This window comes from Ahaetulla prasina, chromosome 2 (assembly GCF_028640845.1).
Source record: "Ahaetulla prasina isolate Xishuangbanna chromosome 2, ASM2864084v1, whole genome shotgun sequence".
Taxonomy (NCBI): domain Eukaryota; kingdom Metazoa; phylum Chordata; class Lepidosauria; order Squamata; family Colubridae; genus Ahaetulla; species Ahaetulla prasina.
In genome coordinates, this window is record NC_080540.1 from 122,549,516 (window position 1) to 122,569,816 (window position 20,301).

The window sequence follows — 20,301 nt, forward strand, 5'->3', positions numbered from 1 at the left end:
CGCATCCTTCCGAAGGCTTACGATTCCCTCCAGATTTCTCTCGGCGGCGAGGATAATGGGAAGCAGAGGGTGGGAGGACCTCGCAGGAGCGCTGCTCTCTTTAACGGGGCGAGGGAGAATCGCTTTCATGGGATCAGGAGGTGTGGGAAAGGAAAGGGGAGTTTGCCGGGACTGAAACGAGGAATATCCTTCCTGGAAAGGTGGCACCTGCCTTGGTGAGGCACGCGACCTATACCTGGCTCGCCTCTTTTTCACGCTCTCCCGAACTAAGGCTCATTACAGGGCTCATTAAAAAAGGGAGTTTGTTGGAGTTGCGAGAGAAAGACAAGTTTTGCGGGAAAGGTTCTTTCTCCGCTCGGTTGTAGGCGCCGCAAGCCCCTGAGAGCCACGGCATTAAAGAAGGGCCCCGTCATCTCATCCCCTTCTCGGGGAAAGTATTTATAGCTGGGGCACGGCCAGCCTGCCGGTTTGCCTGGCCCTCGGTGTGCTACACATACACAGCCCGCTAGGCGCCCCGCCGTGATTGGGGCGTTGTTCCTGTTGAAGGGCGACACGTTTTTGAGTTCCCGCCCCTCGTCTTCGGCGAGAAAAACGCGGGCAGCCGCTTTCTCGGACTCTCCTCTTTTGGGGCGCCTTTCCTGCTCCCATCCCGCGGTGGTAGGGAACGAGCGCCAAAAAAAACACCCGGCAGAAATTAAAACGAATTGCAGCGGAGTAAGTAAGGCCCCTTCATTTCCAACTCAATTCTTCTGGTGGGACGGGGAGGTGTCACGCAAACTCCATTCGGGTGGTGGGGGGGGGAGGTCTATTCTAAATCGCCCTCCTTGTCCCGAACACTCCCGGCACTTTTTATTGTACGAATATGGCAAATCCACGTCTGCCATTATTATTCCTCCTTTTCTCCCTCCCTCCCTGCATCTTAAGCGGGCTAAGTTGCGCATTCATTGGGAGGGGCGTGGAGGGGGTGGGGAGAGCGGGAGAGACCCTCTTCAGCTCGACCCCACTCCTCAGCAGACAAGTTTGGTTCTGGTTCGGCGTTTTTCAGATCTTAATATAAAGCTTCAATTCCCATTTGAAAACCAACCGCTCTAAATCATGCCGACCCTGATATAATTAGAAACGGGTTGAAATACTTTAGCACGTAAATCTCTCCGCCACCCCCCCCCCCATTTCCCGCTGCCTGGAATTTAGTTCCTCCCTGCAGTCCATTGGTAGACTGAAGTGTGGTGTGTGTGTTTATGGTGGTGTGATAGTGGTTTCCCCTTTTCCTAGTTTGTAATAAATACATGGAGCGGTTTTTCCCACCTAGGTTCCCCATTTTTTTTGCTGCGTTAACAACACCCCAGTCAGTTGTCGCTTTTTTAACTGTCAGGGTTTTTTCTGTTTCTCCCTCCCTCGTCCTGTCCAATACTATATAAGCCTGAAAAATCTCTTTCCCCACCCTCACCCCATAATTGTCCGGTTTATTTTATTATCTGTAGCTGAGCTGTGAACTTGAGGGATTGGCGGGTTTATTGGTTTGCAGATGCCGATGATTCAAAAGAGAGTGGTGATTTTGTGGCATAACTGTTTCCATTCCCCGCCTCCTAAACTACCTCAGCCAGTCTCCGAGGTCTAGTCCAAGCATGGCACTGTTTTCCTAGGTAGACACAATTCAAATTGCACCCTCAGAAAAGAGATTTTTGTCTGCCTTCTCTCTTTAGAGGAGAGCTCTCCTGTAAGCTGGAGGGAAACTTTAGACTCAGTACACCAGGCATCACCATAACTTTTCCAAATATGGAGGAAAGAAAAAAGGGAATCAGATTCCGGGGAAGGAAAGTTATTCAAGATGTGTATTTTACGGATTGTTTGGTAGAGAATGTGGCATCCTTTTTCTTGCAGTTTCTACAACTATTACTTACGATGTGGTTGCAATGAAAGTCCCCAAACCCTCTCCCCTAAAATTCAAATTATTTCAAATCTTAGCCTTTACTTCTCCAAACAATCACATTCAGACATACAGAATTATGGTTTATGCTTAAAACTCCTAGTTAAGAAGTTGGAAATGCTCCCACTTTCATGCTATTCTTAGCTTCATTCTGAATAAAACAAAAACACATTTGGTGAATTTCTTTTAAGTGATCATAAACCAAACCTTAAAACATTGCTATGTTCTGTCTCAGAGGCACCCTCTGCTGTTCATTTCTTAAATTCAGGTTTGCCTAACCTCATCCATAAGTAAACATTTTCACCTCTGCTTAAAAGGTATTTTCCCCCTTTCCAGATCTACTGAACACTTTTGCCAAAATGCTCCTTTTGTTGTTGGGAATCATTGTGCTCCATATCTCGGTGCTTGTTCTTCTCTTCGTTTCTACAATTGTCAGTGTAAGTAAACTCTCCTGCCTGTTTTTATTGCCTGCACCTAGTGCTCCATTGTGCAATTAATTCATTGCTTCCTTATGAAATATATCAGCTCCATCTATTAAAATAGTTTTAAACCTAATGTGAAATTATAATGGAAACACAACAGTGTCATTGGTATTTTCATAACTTTTGCTGTACTAACTCTACTATTTATATGTATCGGAGAATATATTAACCTTTGGGGGAATCTGTTAGCTAAATAAAATAGAAACCAAAATTTTAAGCATAAAGGCCTGTTAAATGTGAGTTGGTTTCTGCAATGGGAATGGTTGAGGAAAAATTTCCTCTTACTGAGTAACCACAGAAAAATTTCCAGACTATTGAAAGTGGCTAAGAGCCACAATTTTATGTTTTTTTAAAGGGATAGGAACTAGTGGCCTTCCAAATGTTACTGAATGACAATTTCCAGCAGTTCCAGTTTCCATGGCTGATGAGTATGCTGGGGTAGTTGTTGAGCAACATTTGGAGGAACTGTAGATTTTCTAGTCCTGGTACTGCAGATTGCCAGGTCTCCAAAATAGCTGACTGTATCAGCTGCCATGTGTTTTATTGGTATTCTGCTCCAGAACCTTTCTTGGTGCTCTGTCATTGGGAAAAGAAGGTTGAAGTGAATAAAATTTCCTCCCGTGTATTTTGGAAAGATTTTAAAAGAATGAGATATTTTATTTTGTTTTTTGCCTTTCTTTTGAAGGCTGTTTGTAATGCACAAATAAAGGTCTTTCTCTTCTCAGCTAATGTAAAGAGGAATATGTATTTCTACACTCACTGTTGGAAAGAAGCCTTTGCCAAGGCATGGATCTTCAGAGGGTCTTTTAATTCCTTTCATTCCTTAAGCGATCTTGACTGGCTTAACTTCCTTAATGTGGAAGATAACATTTAAGTTCTACCCCCTTCCAAACTGTTCATCTCTGATAAACTACTCATTTTTTTCCAGCAATGGCTCGTTGGGAACGGACACAGGGCAGACCTTTGGCTGAACTGCACCATTCCTGTGTCTCCATTTCGTTGCACATCATCATCCACAAATGGTGAGATTTTTGATGGGCGTGGCTTTCTTTTAAAACACATCTCTTTCATCTCTTTTTCTTTTTACTCCAATATTACCGTTGAAACAGTGTGACCTGCTAATCCTGGAAGCAGTTTAGACAGGATTTCACGATGCATCCCCACTTCACTCACTGCCAACTATGTGCTCTTGAATGTGTACCCTGTTTCCCCAGCTTTTTGCCAGACTTTTAGACAACCCTGGCTCATTAATACTATTCAGATACTTAGCTCCATTTCTGAATGAATATATAATTTGCATTGTTTCTTTCCATTTTGTACTAAATTGATTGTCAGATGTCTATTAAGAAAATGGGTGCTGCTCGTATATGCTTGGTTTGTCCATCAAATAAAGCATTCTGCATGAAGTGAGTGGTTAATCTAGTAATGGTTGATTCTTAATACCGTATGTGTAGAATATTTATTTATTTATTTATTTATTTAGTCAAATACATATGCAATAATATATATAAGCATAAATTGAAAACATAAAATGAATACAACTAAAGGGAACATTAGGACAGGAACGGTAGGCACACTGGTGCTGTTATGTACGTCCCTTATATAGATTGCTTCCTTAATTGTGCCACAAAATTGGATATTTCTTTAACCTTTGGAATATGCAATAATGAATCAATACCGTAACACCTGTATATAAACCCAGCCTAAATATTACCTTATGTTATGCTAAAACAGGGTTTTTATTCTATGAATAGATATTTATAGGCAGAGATATTCCATAGGCAGTGATATTATATACATGAATACATGTAAGGCTGCAATCCTTAAATTCCACTGCAAAAATTAGGACTTTTGAATAAATGTGTAAGATGTACTGTAGACATGTAATAATGAAAAAACTGGGCCTACATTAAGGGAACTCATGAAATACATGAGTTTCTTCCAGGTTGGTCTTTGGCTGTTTGATCAAATCTTTGTTAAAATCCCTGTATAAAGTTTGTTAATTTTAAAAGAATTGCTGCAGATTATGGATTCTGTTCTCTTGTCATCATCCTCAGTGTTTTGGTTGCAGGTCCTTGTCAAGCCATTTAGTTGCCTTTTATTTTGAAAATTCATCTTCTGTGTAGCTAGGCAGTCTTTTGATATTGTTTTGTTTCGGCGGTCCCATTTTGCTTCCCAATCAAGCATGGTTTATTTTCCATAAGACCCTGTCATTAGTTTTCTAAGGATGTTTGAAAGAGCATTGTGGACCACTGAATTAAGTAGACATGTGGTTTTGGCCAACACACTCTTTGAGTGTTGTAACTTGCAACTGTGTGATGTGGGATAATCAATCAGAACAGAGCCGGAAGGGACTTTTGATACCTGTAGCCAACTTCCTGCTCAAGCAGGAGACCCTATTCTGGACACAAGTGACTGTCCAGTCTCTTCTTAAAAACCTCCAATGATGAAACACAAGTTCTGAAGGCAAGCTGTTCCACTGGTTAATTGTTCTGTTAGGAAATTTCTCCCTAATTCCAGGTTGCTTCTCTTCTTGATTGATTTCCATCCATTGATTGATTTCCATTCATTGTTGTCCTGCCCTCTGGTGCTTTGAAAAATAAGTTGACCCCCTCCTCTTTGTGGCAACCTCTCAAATACTGGAATACTGCTATCATGTCCTCCCTAGTCCTTTTCTGTAAACTAGCCAAATCCAAATCCTGCAACTGTTCTTTGTATGTTTTTGTCTCCAGGTCTTTAATTATCTTAGTTGCCCTTCTTTGCACTTTGTCCAAAGTCTCAACATCTGTTTTGTAATGTGGTGACCAAAACTGGATGCAGTATTCCAGGCTTTATAAAGTGGTACTAATACCTCACATGATTTTGATTCTATGCCTCTGTTTATATAACCAAGGATTGTATTAGCTTCTTTGGTTGCTGCCACATATTGCTGGCTCATACTAGCACTCCAAGGTCCGTCTCATAATTATTGTTTTCAAATCAGGCTTTGTCTAAACTGTTCTTGTACCTTTGGTTTTTCCTGCCTAAGTGTAAAAGTGCTTTTCTCCACATTAAATTAAAAAGCATTAAATACATAAAATAAAATAAAATCATTCTTACATTTTTTTCCCCTGGAGATAGCATTTTAAACCTAAGGAATGAAGGGTTATTATGGTAACAGCTTTTCTCGTGAAAAGAAATAACACTTACTCCAATCTGAATCCTTTTTATTTGCTGTATACAGATAATTCAATGGCTATAGGTGGTTATTCTCCCAACAGCTATATACTCTATCCAGCGTCAGTTTGTACAATATTTCTTGGCCACTATGCTATGTTCTTGGATATTGTTGGCAAAAATGTTTCAGTATTTCTCAATTAGAATATTCTTTCAGTTTCCTCTCAAGGAGCATCAGAATCTTTGTTGCAAATGTAATGTGAGCCTGAGTTATTTGGATCTCCGAATTGGTGCTTTGGGTAGATGCTTTTCGTTTTTAATTTTATTCAGAGTAGTTGCAGCCGAAGTTACCACCATTGGGAGGGAGGAGTTGGAGGAACACTTATCTTTTTTGATGTTCTTTTTTTCTAATTGGAAAAACTGTCTTCTCAATTACACAACCCCAAGAGGAAAGGAAATAAATACTTCTAAGTCTCTCCCATAGGATAAGTAGACTTTTTGATGATAAAGAGGAAATGCATCTCTCCCCCCACCCATTACAATCACCAAGTGTAGATTGACATTTCTTGCAACTGCTTTTTTAAATAATCCCTCTGGGACAATATTCAGGGAGGTGAATTGTAAGTAGTTTGATCTAGGCTAGTTTGTTCTCAGTTCAAAAGAAATACTGAATTGCAACAATATACTGGAATGAAATCATAATGTTTCCTTCCTTTGAATATGCAGGAACTTTCTTTACATACATTTTAAAACACTGAGCCTGTGAAAATATTTGGAAATGAATTAATTATTTTGAATGTATCCCGTGCTTATTATTTTTGCATTTCCTGAAACTCCAAGTCATGCAAACAGGAATAATGGAAACTGCTACAACTTTGGTTACTTTTAGTACATTTTAACAGGAGCTGGGGACATCAGGTAAGTTCTTCCCCAACCAATCAGAGCAATTGTGAAGGATCATGTGACTTTAGAACTAAATTGTGGAAGATGAAATATATTGGGATTTCTATCTGAGGTCACTAGCCTAGAATCCCTTTAATATGATACTAGACATAAAAAAAGCTTAATATTGGATATTAAAAACAGTTGGATTATGAAAGAGATATAAAATTGCAGACAAAATATTAGTGGTCCATCTTTTGCTTCTATTTCAGTTTCCCCTAGTCTTTTGCCCACTTACTGGGCTAGAATTATGAGATAATTCCAAGAAAGGAGTTCAAGAAGCATTTGTAGCTTGGATAGGGATCCTCACATGTAGGAGAATTCAGACAAGCTCTTAGTATAAAGTGTTTTGGAATTGTAATAATTCTCAGCAGATAACTATGCATCATCTTGCAGCCAAGTAATGTCCGCGTTTAATAGCCTCCCCCAGCTTATTGTATTGAACTTCAGTTCAATAGTGCTCCTACAATATGGACATTGATTTTGTTGGCTGCTTATTCCGAGAAGAACTGATTGATGCATCACTAGGATGCAGCAATGGAGAAAGTTGCTGTGTAAAATGAAAATTTAGTATTTAACGATGATACAGTGGGGCAAAACTCAAGTTTGTATAATCTACTTTTGTTTGTTTTTATACCACATTACTATATCCTGCTGCAATTATATACAAACTCATTGGTTCACAGTAGAAAAGAGAAATGACAGTCACAATATAAATGTTATAAAATTAAAACCAGCAATCAAAAAGCATCTGGCATCAGCCCTCAAATTCCCTCCAGAAAAGCTCAATTTGAGAAGTTTCTGGAAGGTGACCAGAACTGGGGCTAGCTCTTTGTGTTAAAAGCTGCTGGAACAACATTTTTTAATGTCCCCATTAACTGAGTCCCATTGTCAAGGGCAACATCTCTTTCTAAATCCTTGGTTCCATAGTAGTCAATGTCAGCATGAGCATATTGAATTGGTGGATTACTTTGCTCAGTCTATTTTTTTAATTGCAGGCTCACACAGGTATAATGAATAGCTGATACGCTGTCTAACGCTTTCGACTCAGTGGTTCAGAATATGCAGGCCTACAAACACAGCATCTGTTTCCAACTCATTCAGACAGCCTGATTTAATGAGTTGCAGACAACTGGCAAGTGTGTGTTTCTACATATTCCAAATTATTTCTTCCATAATCAGTCTTTTGTATGGTAAGGTTGGGATATTCTATAACGTTCCCAGTTCAGCTGCAATGTTAACTGAAAGCAGCAGTGATCAGTGATTCTCTCTGGAGTGAATGGAAAGGATGCTATGTTATCCCCTAATAGTAGGAGATGAGTATGCAAGTACCTGGACACATATGTGTAACAGTGTAGTGGTTTTATATGCTAAATATGAAAGTTTCTAATCAGCATTTGGTAACATTCTTTTTTGTCCAGCTTAAATATGTGCAGGACTATGGATTTTGAAGTCATTTGTGTAGTGGGCACCTTTTAATTTCAAATAAAACCTATTTACAATATATTAAATGAGCCTTCCAACCTATTTATATTTAATGAGCCCTCCAAATTGGGGGTGGGATGGGATAATATTGTTTGCACAGCTGAGAAAGATGAAGGAATGTTTTGCTCTTAGGAACAGAAGCCTACACAAGGGAGAATTCAACATTTTACAAATGTGCAGGGCATGTCCCAAATATTTCGCAGGAAATATTTGCATTTTTATTTTGGATACATGTATTGTTTACCTCTGGGGATAGAATGGATTGAGACAAGAAAGAGGGAACTATATGCAACGCCATGTTCTTACAACCCCTTCTTTTGGCTCCTGTGCCTCCTCCCAGTACACTCACTGCCAAACCTTATATACCAAGAATGGGAAACTTGTGTGGTTCCATATGTTGCTGAACTAAATTCTTACATCTTTCCCTATTGGTTTGGGGCTGCTGCGTGATGTAGCTGAGCAACATATTTTCTACATCTAGGCAAATGCATACCAAGGCAGTCCATCCAGACCTTCTTTGTTATAGGCCTCCTTATTCTTATTCTGAATACAAATTATGTTCTATGTTCCTAGCTGACATCAGGTAATATCCTTAGATATTCCTACCTGAAGATTTCTATTTCTTCTATGGATCTGTAAAGAAAGATTTTATGCATTGTAAATGGATGCTATGATTAATCCTTTAGATGTCCTCAATTATAGAAGTGTGCTTCTAGTTTTTGAAGAGAAACCATGTATGTAGTTCAGTTTTGAAACTTTGAAGTTTCTTTAGATTCTTTTCTGTAAGTCTTCGTGCAGTAGACCTGGTCACTCAGATTTTTGCTGAAAAACTAAGGACTGAATCTTTGATTGTCTTATCTGATTTTCAAATAAAATGCTAATTTCTAATTTTATTTTCTGCTATGTGAGACAAATCAAACCTTTTAAAGCCATTGTCTGTTTTTACAGTGGCAGAAAGGGAATGAAGTACTTTTTTAAAAAATGACCCTTACTTGTAAATTTGTACAGTTGAATTGGGTGCTGATGTTGTTCAATGGCTCTGTAAATATTAATACCACCTGAATAATGTCAGTACAGGAAATGTGTCACTATACTTTCCCCAACTCTATCTTACTTTAATTGGCAAGGTTTGCTCAGGAGCTTAGTAGAATGATGTGGGTGGGTGCATGCATGTGCCTTTAGTCAGTATTGACTTCTGGTGCCTGCTTGGATTAGGCTCTATGGTTTTCTTGGCAAGATTTTTCAGAAGTGGTTTGTCGTGTTGCCTCCTACTCAGGGCTGAGAGGGAATGACTAGCCCCAAATCTCCCAGGCTTTGAGATTAAGTCAGGGCTAGAGCTCATGGTCTTCCATTTTCTACCTATTTTAATCTTTAGTGTTTTAACTACCACAGCAAGATAGCTCTAGAATTATTAATAGCTTTGCAGATATATGCCTGCTTGAATTACTAACCATATAGCAGAGTATATGAATAATACCTGCTTTACATTTACCTAGCATAATTCACCAATTTTCCTCTTAAATAATGCTGTTTTCTTCCCCCCCACACCTTTTTTTTGGTACAAATGGAGTGTTTGATTGTGGCCATCCTTCTTAGAAATGATGGCTCTCAAAGATGGTGAAAGAATTTAAGTATCTAAATTTAGTACCTAAATACACTAAGTATATAAAATGAAAAAAAGTCCCCAGAGAAAATTTGTCAGAGCAGTAGATGCAATATAAACTCTAAATCTAATTCAGATATTCATATTATACTATATGCTCAGTGTTTAAAGAAAAGTCTCAATTTGAGTTCTTTCAAAATATCCAGTTACAGCTCTCACATTCTCTGCTAGATGTTGCCATCTGCTGAAATATTTTGTTCAGTAACAGTGGCAAAGATGTGGTTATTTCCTGAATAATCAGACACTACGGTAGTATTTATGTATGTTTATTTGTTTATTTTTTTGGGCACCCATTTTTTTATTGGCAAAAAAAAAAAATTTTGCATTCAGACTTTTTTTTTTTACAATGTCATCTAGCAGTATCATCTTGTCTTGAATATGTCTGTTTGATTTTGGTATATTTTTACCACTGAAATTCATTCTTCAGTTTAAATGGTCAGTTATTTGACACCCAAGAGTTGCCTGAACCGCGAGATGACTGGCAAATAAATAAATACATTTATTATAATTGTCAGTTCAAATGTTGCACTCATCATAGTTTCAGCTTGTCTTGCCAGGCATTCTTCATTAAGATTTACCTCAGGAATTTAGGATGGTGTCCCACTTGTATATCAAAGGATTACTGGTTAGTTTTTCTGTTGAAGCAGCACCATTGAAAGTAGTGGCATAAAGTCAAAAGATGCCTGGAATAATGAGCTCATGGTGAAGGCCAGATACCTTTTTTCAGATGATGTATCTTCTTTATTTATTTAAAAGATTTATTTGACTGCCCATCTTCTCAGAGCCCAACAACTCTGAGAAACCCACAACTATAAAACCAGTACAGAAACTATAAAAGAATAAAACGGTAAAATAATCAGACCAAAACCCTGTGCTTCAATCATCCCCTTAGGATATCTAGCAACATGTTCCAATTATACTCATCAGATTCATCCTGTCCTGCCTAGTCCCACCCAGCTTAGCTTTTTGGTAAACAGCCAAGTCTTTATGGCCTTCCAAAAGGCTAAAATGGTGGGGGACTTCTGAATATCTTGGGGAAGGGATGTTCCATAGGGTAGGAGCAACCAAGGAAAATGCATGCTTCCAAAGTCCCACTAAGTGGCAGGATTTCAGGGAAGAGCTCTGGAGGATGCCTATTTTATCTGATCCAGTGGGACATGCAGAAATGCAGTCCTGCAAATAACCATGTAGGGTTATCCTGTGCCATGTAGGGATTTAAAGGTAATAAATCCCTAGCACCTGAGAGGAAACTGGGAGCCAGTAAAGCTTGCACAATAGAGGTATAACATGGAGGAACCTATGAACACACAATATTGTGTGTGCTGCTGCATTCAGGACCAGCTGGAACTTCCAAGTGGTCTTCAAAGGCAGCTCCATGTAAAGCTCATTGCAGTAATCCAAAGGGGAAGTAATTAAGGCATGAGTGACCATGAACAAGGCTTCCTGGTCCAGAAAAAAGTGCATTTGGTACGCCAGATGAATGTGTGCAAGCCTCACCCCCTCCGCCAACCGGAGCTTTCACTTGTTCATCAAACAGAAGCCATGAATCCAGGAGTACTCCCAAACTGGGTACCAATTCAGTCCAAAAGAATGTAACCCCATCCAGAATCAAAGATAAGAACTCACCAGATCTAGGTGGGACCTAGATCAGCTTCACCTGCCCTGGCAGGCATAGATAACCACACCCTATGCCATTGGATGACCATACCCAGCAGTCTCATGAAGGGGTTAAAGAGGAGGGGCACCTAAGTTCTTATGGAACCCATGTTGCAGGAGACTAGATTTAACATAACATAACATAACATCAGAGTTGGAAGGGACCTTGGAGGCCTTCTAGTCCAACCCCCTGCACAGGCAGGAAACCCTACACCATCTCAGTCAGATGGTTATCCAACATTTTCTTAAAAATTTCCAGTGTTGGAGCATTCACAACTTCTGAAGGCAAGTCGTTCCACTTATTAATTGTTCTAACTGTCAGGAAATTTCTCCTTAGTTCTAAGTTGCTTCTTTCTTTGACCAGTTTCCACCCATTGCTTCTTGTTCTACCCTCAGGTGCTTTGGTGAACAGCCTGACTCCCTCTTCTTTGTGGCAGCCCCTAAGATATTGGAACACAGCTATCATGTCTCCCCTAGTCCTTCTTTTTGTTAAACTAGACATACCCAGTTCCTGCAACCGTTCTTCATATGTTTTAGCCTCCAGTCCCCTAATCATCTTTGTTGCTCTTCTCTGCACTCTTTCTAGAGTCTCAACATCTTTTTTACATCGTGGCGACCAAAACTGGATGCAATATTCCAAGTGTGGCCTTACCAAGGCATTATAAAGTGGCACTAACACTTCACGAGATCTTGATTCTATCCCTCTGTTTATGCAGCCCAGAACTGTGTTGGCTTTTTTAACAGCTGCTGCACACTGCTGGCTCATATCTAAATGGTTATCCACTAGGACTCCAAGATCCCTCTCACAGGTACTACTATTGAGCAAGGTACCACATATACGGTACTGGTGCATTTTGTTTTTTTGGCCTAAATGTAGAACCTTACTTTTTTCACTGTTGAATTTCATTTTGTTAGATAACGCCCAATGTTCAAGTCTGTCAAGATCTTTCTGTAACTTGAGCCTATCTTCTGGAGTGTTGGCTATTCCTGCCAGCTTGGTGTCATCTGCAAATTTGATGAGTTCCCCATCTATCCCCTCGTCCAAGTCATTGATGAAGATGTTGAAGAGTACTGGGCCTAAAACAGAGCCTTGGGGTACTCCACTGCATACTTCCCTCCATGTGGATGTAGTTCCGTTGAGGACTACACGTTGAGTGCGGTTGGTCAGCCAGATTTCAATCTCTTCTTGCCTATCAACACCAACGAGAGAAAGGAGAACCACCACAAAATGGTTCTCAACCTCTGGAGCTGGTCCAGGAGGATACAATGGATGGTGATATAGAAACTGCTGAGAAAGTTAGGAGAGTTGCAGTACCCCATCCTGAACCCTCCAAAGCTCATCAACCAGCATGATCAATTCTCTTTTAGTGCTCTACTCCACCCTGAACCCAGACTGAAAAGAGTGCAGATAATCCACTTCATTCAGGGCACTCCGAAGCTGCAAGCCAAAAAAGGAGGGTTGGAGATTGGATCAAAGTTGCCTAATACAACTGGATCCAAGGATGGCCAATATTGAAATGAGATTTGTCCTTCTGTTACCCTCCCCTTTCCTCACCATTGCATCCTTGATATACAACAGGGCTTGTTTTTCATGAAATGAAAAGAAGTTCTGATCTTTGAAAACGTAAAGTCTTATTTCTGAAAGATCTTGAAGTTGCCAATTTTCTTATTGCTTCTATGCATATAGTAGGAGCCTTATATGCAGAAATTGAGATGGTGACGCTTTTCCTAGTGCAGAAATCATTGGAGAGGCAACTATTTATGATGGTGCATATTTCTTTGTTTACTTGTTTGTAAATCAGATTTATAGGCTGCCCAACTTGCAGTGACTTTGGTCAACATGTAGTTTAAAAAGATCTTGATCTTTACATATTAATCTATATTTAAATTACTTGTTCTTGCCTCAGTCTGTTTTCTGGAGTGCTCTACTAATGTGTAAACCAGTCATTCATTTTTTCCATGTTCATAAGAAGCCTCTACTTTCTACCCAGTACTGATACTGCTGGTGGAGTTACTGGATCTTTCTTTGTGTGGCATCTTTTGTTTAATTGCTACCTATTGCATGGTCATTGCTGCAAGAACTCTAGAATTCAATTCTGGCTGCCCTGTCTTCCTCTGCTTAGCTGGAGTTTTGCAGGGAAGAGATGGGTGGGGGAAACTAGCTGTTTAGTTTAGATGTTTACGTAGAAGGAAGAATGAAATAAAGACTGTTCATCAAAAGGACAAGTAAATTGAGCAGTTTATTGTTTCCAATGAGATGATGGTCACTGGCCCAGGCAATTTTACAGGATGGTGAATCAAATTCATGAAGAAATGAAGTCATCAGTGGCCACCAGATTTTTTTTCCCAATTTGTTTGACCATCAATCTCAACAAGTGCCTCTAGATGGCAAACAAAATTAAAAACAACAAAAATTACAATAATACAAAATGAAAATTAATAGTGACAGAATAAGTCATATAATATCACTAAAAAAAATAATCAAGAAAAAGGTTCTTGAACACCCTCAATGCTCCAAGCCTGAGCACAGAATCATGTCTTTAAGGACTTACAGGTCCACTGCCTGAACCTCTAGAGGGAGAATGTTCCATAGAACAAGGGCCATGGAAGAAAAGGTGTATTTTCTAGATCATTCCCAAGCCATGAAAAGCTTTAAAGGTGACATCCAGCACTTTGAATTGCACCTGGAAGCAAACTGGAACCCATTTCAGCTAGTAGTGATATTAGATACTTGTAGCTGCCTAGAGCCAAGGTGAATATGCTTAACTTTGATCCAGCAAGGGTAGATTTAGTTTATTGTCATGTCATATCCTTGCACCTAACAATCATGTGATTTATCTTTTTGCACTATAGCCATGATATTGCCTTCATCTGATCTGCTGGGCATGAGTGAAACAGGCTTAAATTTTCCTTAGCTGTATCAGCATTAACTAGTGTTTTCCCTCTTATTCCATTACTGTCCAAGGCCACTCTCTGGTGTGTATCAAATCTTTAGTCTTTGTCACGTTGGAAGGGTTCTAAAAAAGTTCCATAGGTGGTTTGCAACAGATAAATATAATTGCATAATTACAATAAACTTAAGTGGCAGAGTTTTGTTTTAAAAAAACACAAGTTTTAAAAATGCTGTCATTACAGTTTTTAGTGACTTCTCTGGATCTACTTAATCTCCATGCATTCTTTGACAGAAGTGGCTTTGTGGTGTGGATGTTTTTTTTCTTTAAGAGCTAGAAGGGCTTTTTAATTATCACCTGATTTATTCTGATGCTTACCATTTGCTTCTGTTTTACCATTGTTTCCTTTGAAAATGTTATCTACCCTAAAAGGCAGTCTCAAAACATTTTAAATAAAGCCACACCAAAAAAAAAAAACCGAGCAGAATTTTCTCCCATTTACATATACATGTACATGTCACAAAAAATTTCAGTTTGCTTAAATTCTGCAGGCCAGGAACAAAAATAATAAAATAAGATTGCCAGGCTTATAAAATATTGCAGTTATTGTCATTGATTGGTTGCTTGTATGTTTTGTATTGCTCCTTTTTAAAAGTATACAACAAATAAATACAATATTATAATCTTTAAAAAGGACTATTGCAACCACAAGACTTCAGTGAGCGATTTTGCAGTTTCTTAAGGAACAGTTAGAGAAACATTTGAGGAAGATGTTGAAATGCCAAGCTTCTCCTCCAGATCCACTTCTTCTTGGAATATTTGTCATTTATAGGGAGGTAGCATTTTTAAATATAACACCCTAGTGGATGTTAGTGGACCCTATTGTTTGCAAATCATGAGGACAGAGGAGGATGGGAGCTACAGACCAAGATGTTAGGAAGCACCTCATTTGGAAAGGCTGTTAGCAGAGAATTGATTCAGCGAGTGGACCATGTAGATGTGTGGCAGCAGTATCTCTCCTATTGAATTTTGTAAACTAAGATTATTTGCATTCATAGGCATACACTGTAGCATAGCTGACAAGGAAAAACATCAAACTGCATTCTTTGTAATTCTTTTTTTCTCCCTCTCTTGTGAAAAAAATGGCTTTGTACTTTCCAGAAAGTAATGTCTTCAACATGGGTAACAATTTAGAGCCTGGTACTCCATGGTGAAGGGACACGGTGGCTCAGGGGCTAGGATGTTGAGCTTGTCGATCGAAAGGTCGGCAGCTCAGCAGTTCGAATCCCTAGTGCTGCCGTGTAACGGGGTGAGCTCCTGTTACTTGTCCCAGCTTCTGCCAACCTAGCAGTTTTGAAAGCATGTAAAAATGCAAGTAGAAAAAATAGGGACCACCTTTGGTGGGAAGGTAACAGTGTTCCGTGCACCTTTGGTGTTGAGTCATGCCGGCCACATGACCACGGAGACGTCTTCGGACAGCGCTGGCTCTTTGCTTTTGAAACGGAGATGAGCACCACCCTCTAGAGTCGGCAACAATTAGCACGTATGTGTGAGGGAACCTTTACCTTTACCTTTATTCCATGGTGATAAATGGAACAAGAAGATAGCACTTCTGTTTCATTGCATAAGTGTTAAGAAAGAATCCTGTTTTTGTTTCTTTGTAACTCATAAAACTAAAACAACAAAGGAGCAAAAGCCCTTATGCTGAAAATTTGGATCTAAACAGGAAAGTTCCATATATATGCTGTTCAGCATTTGCTCTCATTCATCTCTGTGGCACTAGTTTACTTTGCGCTAGTAGAGAATGGTAAGGCTAATTTATGGAGAATATAATATTGTTAAGTTTAGTACCTGTTTCATTTATTTCATTTAAACATACAATACAGGAAAGGAATTTCCCCTTTCAATTCAGGAAGCTATTTCACCACCTTGAGTTGCAATACCTATAACCAAGTGCTTTCTGTAATTGACCCATTTCTCACACAGCTGGTGGATATTTCAGCTTATTTCTTCATACCAAACTGTTTCAGCTCTTCACATTTTCAAGCTTTCTACATGAAGTGCTTGGTTCAAATTCCAGTGGGGTTTTAGTCAGCCCTGACATAACCTTTCCAAAGTACTGGATTCCCTGTCCACCATTAATCTGTTTGGAGGCAAAGATACTTAAAAAAAGTCAGAAATACAGTGGGAAGGGAGGTGGAATGCTTTTCACAAGACTATAGGTTGCGCATGTTGGTTTGTCTGACTTTTTGTCTGCAGATTTTGGGTCAGTGTACTGTATAAGATATTCAGAAGGCCATATTATGTGTTTTGGGGAGCTGAAGAAGATGGTATAATATCATGTATGAACTGATCTGTTTTCTGTGTCTCCTCCCTTCCCTCTTAATATAGAAAGTAAGTAATGAACCCATGAATTAGGCTTAACTCCTAGTGACTTATGTGAATGTGCATTGACTTTTGGCAGCAGCATAAATGTGGTTTGCCCATTGCCTCCTTTCAGGATGTTTTTTTTCTACTTCCCACTCTAGTCTACAACCTTGAAATTCTCATTCAAGTCATAACCAAACCTAGCCTTGCTTTGCTTGGGAGTCCAGACAAGACCAACCTCCTGCTGTCACTTGACAAATCTCTAATTATTTCTCCATATTAGATATTTTCAGTTTACTCTAATTTTCGTACTGATATTTTGATAATTTTTCTATTTTACTTTAATTGTGTACATTATAAGTAGAAAAGAGACATTAAATGGTCCGCAAAAAAACATAGTCAAAGAATTTTTTTTATTAATTGATCTGGAAGGAAGGTTGAGAATGAGATTTATGGTGGATAGATTGATAAGTGTGTATGCTGTAAAAAGTCCTTTTTATAGTCCTTTTTCCTTTAGAGAAGTAAGGGGTATGATACACACCTGGAAAAGACAGTGTACAATTCTGTCCTGGAATTTTAAAAATTTGATGTTTCACAAGTTAAAAAAAAGTTACAGATAAATTCAGTAAAAAGGAAACAGTCTGTTTTCAAATGCCAGTCATTATTCCATGCAAACAAGAGGCTGCCTTCTTTACAGATTCTCCATTGTCACATGGGTCAGCCTTTGTAGGAAATACTGCTAAACTTCTGTGATCCACTACAAGTGATCTGATGATTGAAAAGTCATTCTTTAGTGGGATTTTTCTAAATTGACAGTAATTTGAGAAAAACACCTATTTTTTTTTCTTATTTTCAGCTTGGGCTGCAAATTAATAATGATATTTAATAAATGGGGGAAATGACTAGTCTTAAATACACATTTTGACTTACAATTAAGAAATAGTCCTAGTCAAACTGTGCCATCTCAACTTATTTTGAATAATTTAACAAAATTATTTTCATCTGGAAACAAGTAACTAGATGAAAAGACTGTGAAAATTGCCATTAATGTGCATATTTAAATATTTCAATTACATTTTGTTTGATCTTATCAGTGTCTCTTTTAATATAGTTCTTTTATGCAGATGTTCTGTCTTCTCCCACTCCAGATTGGTAGAAAAGTTTCCTTTATTTTGTCATGGACCATATGGTTTGTCACACTGCTATAATTACTACAGCTGATCTTTTAAAAAAATAATCTTCAACTCTGTAGAATTAGTAGACAGTTTATTTTCATGTTTGCAAGTATTCTTGTCTTAACTCAATTCCTCGCTTAAAGCCCTTCCAAGGGAAAAGATGGCTTGACATCTTTTCAGCTACTTCATTTGACCCCTCTGGGATCTTTCTGCACATGAGCAAACAAAGAACATACCTTAAACTACAGGTGAAGATGAGAAAATGCAAGCAATATTCTTTACTTTTTTATGAAGAATGATTTTAGTTACATTTTTTTTGTTACTGTACAGCAAAGTGATTTTTAATTTTTAACCCTGATTTTCAGGGTTCAAAGGCAAGAGAAAAGAAAATGGCTGTAGAGCACGTTTGAACCATTTTTAAAAGAATGGGGACTGGCAAAAGTAATATTGAAGTCAAGAGTTTACATGCATAAAATGCAAAATAAATAGATCTGGGTAGGTCAAAATTAGGGGTGTATTAATAAATACATCTGTGATATGCAATGCATCTCTTAAGAGTTCCTGATTATTGATTCCCAGTAGTATAAAAATGCTAAGTATAACATTCTGTACAAACCAGACACCTTTTTCTTTAATTTTTGTGCAGTTCTGCTGTATGTACAGTGTTGACTTTAGTTTCACAACCTCTGATCTATAGTTCTTTTATTGCATGGGCAGATGGCACAATAATAGGCAATAATTTGGCAATGCTTATGAGTTACTCTATGACTTTCTCTTCAGCCGTTGGTGTTGTGTGTTTCAAATAGGCTTCTGGGATCTAAACAAAACAAGGACCCATAAGCCTGACACATGCTCAGTGTTGAATTAGATGACTAATTCATTTCAAGTGTATGTTTCAAGTGATGTTACACTAGTTGTTCAATAAACTTGGTGGGATTGTTAGTGCTTATTATTGTAGATGCAATTTCTTAATATAATGCTAGTCTTATGTCTAGTTTGGCCAATGATAATTTCCATGCCAGCTAGAGTTTTGAGAGGTTTCAGCAGTTTCCTATCTTTATTGTATAGTTGTTAAGAATTAAAATTATAACCTACTGCATGCTAATTCTGTGCATTAATATAGATGTTCCCCTCCATTCTTCTCATTTTTAAGTGGGGGAAAAGAGCAAATCTATTAGAATTAGCAGCTTGCAAATTAGCATTCTCCAAATATGGACTTTAGCCTCTGTAATTCATAGTCAAATACTTAGAAGATACATTGGTAATTATGAGAATTCAACACATCAGGAAATTACCAGATGCAGAAAATGTTTTTTTTTAAATGTATTACTCCAGTGACATTTTAACAACTCTTAATGGCTAAGAGTTACATTCTTAGGAGCTCATTTGTTGAAGGGCCTGAAGTAACACGTACAGGGTGTACTTTCATTTACCCACAACAGCAATGAGTTATTTTAGAAAAGAAGATATTAAAACCCTTTCAAGTGTTTGGCATCCAGTGGAATGCCTCTCTCAATGCATTCCATTCAGTTTCTCCTTTACAATAGGCGCAATTCTTGTATTTATGTAAATCAATAGCAAGAACTTTTCTGCTTAGTTTGTCTCCTCTGGGATTCACTTGCGGTCCTAAGGTGGAACAAGTTGCATAAGTCTGCAGGCGACTAAAAGCTGTTGGTTGCAGGTTTAGCCCATAAAATCTTCACACCCATACTGTTGCATTAGTTGCACATCTCCTTTCTCTCTGGTTATGTGGGATCATATTATGGAAAAAATAATTCCCACACCATGAAATGTAACATTTTTCATAGCTTTCTCCCGGTGTTGCATTTCAGAACTTTTTCATCTTCTCAAGGAATCTCCCTGATCTCTCTCTCAGAGACACCTTCATACCACATCAGCCTCTAATCAAGGACTACCCATAAAGCAAATATTTTATTTTCCCCCAAAGAGATATCCATTGCGATACTTGAGATCCTATTGCGCAAGAAGAGAAACTGGACATGGAACAGGAAAAACACTACTTCCAAATTCCTTATATGAAAGCTGCTTAGAGCATTCTTCATCTTCATAGTTTGCCCTTTAGTCACATTTGGAATTTGCTTTCATTGGTTTCAACATAAACTCTAATCTCTGATGGACATCCTGCTGAAGTATCTTGAGTTATGAGATATACTGTATGTGTGAGAATATCTGGAGACCAGACACACAACTGTCTTTACTTCTGGAGAAAAAAAGTACGAGATTGAGCTGAAATTCTTAAGCAATATCATCTCTCTAATTTTGATCATCATGATCCTCAGTGTCTGTACCAACTTTCTGGAAAATTAGTTTTGTTAACTTATTACTAAATTTTAGTCTGTCGAACATGATAGGATAGAAATGTTGGTGGGTTTTGGAAATAAGGGGAAGAGCATCACTAACAAAAGATTTATTCTTATTCAACACTGATCTACAATATGGATGTTTTGCTTTTCATTTTAATATTTCTAGATGTCAAATGAGAATATAGAACGCCAGGTAAAAATGTTTATTTTTAGCCTGTAAACAAAGCTTTGAG

At 38.4% G+C, this 20,301-nt stretch overlaps 1 protein-coding gene across 4 annotated transcripts in view; it reads left to right on the plus strand.

The window, feature by feature from the left end:
• PMP22 (peripheral myelin protein 22) overlaps window positions 1–20,301 on the plus strand; it is a 32,208-nt gene that overhangs the window by 1,890 nt on the left and 10,017 nt on the right. For 2 of the 4 annotated variants that reach the window (XM_058168137.1, XM_058168139.1), the window contains exons 2-3: window positions 2,264–2,364; window positions 3,338–3,431. In XM_058168137.1, the coding sequence (XP_058024120.1) occupies window positions 2,287–2,364; window positions 3,338–3,431 (172 nt within the window). In that variant the 5' untranslated portion in view covers window positions 2,264–2,286. Of the gene's footprint in view, window positions 1–576; window positions 719–2,263; window positions 2,365–3,337; window positions 3,432–20,301 lie in introns of those variants that run through there. The other 2 variants (XM_058168140.1, XM_058168141.1) reach the window with 2 other exon arrangements.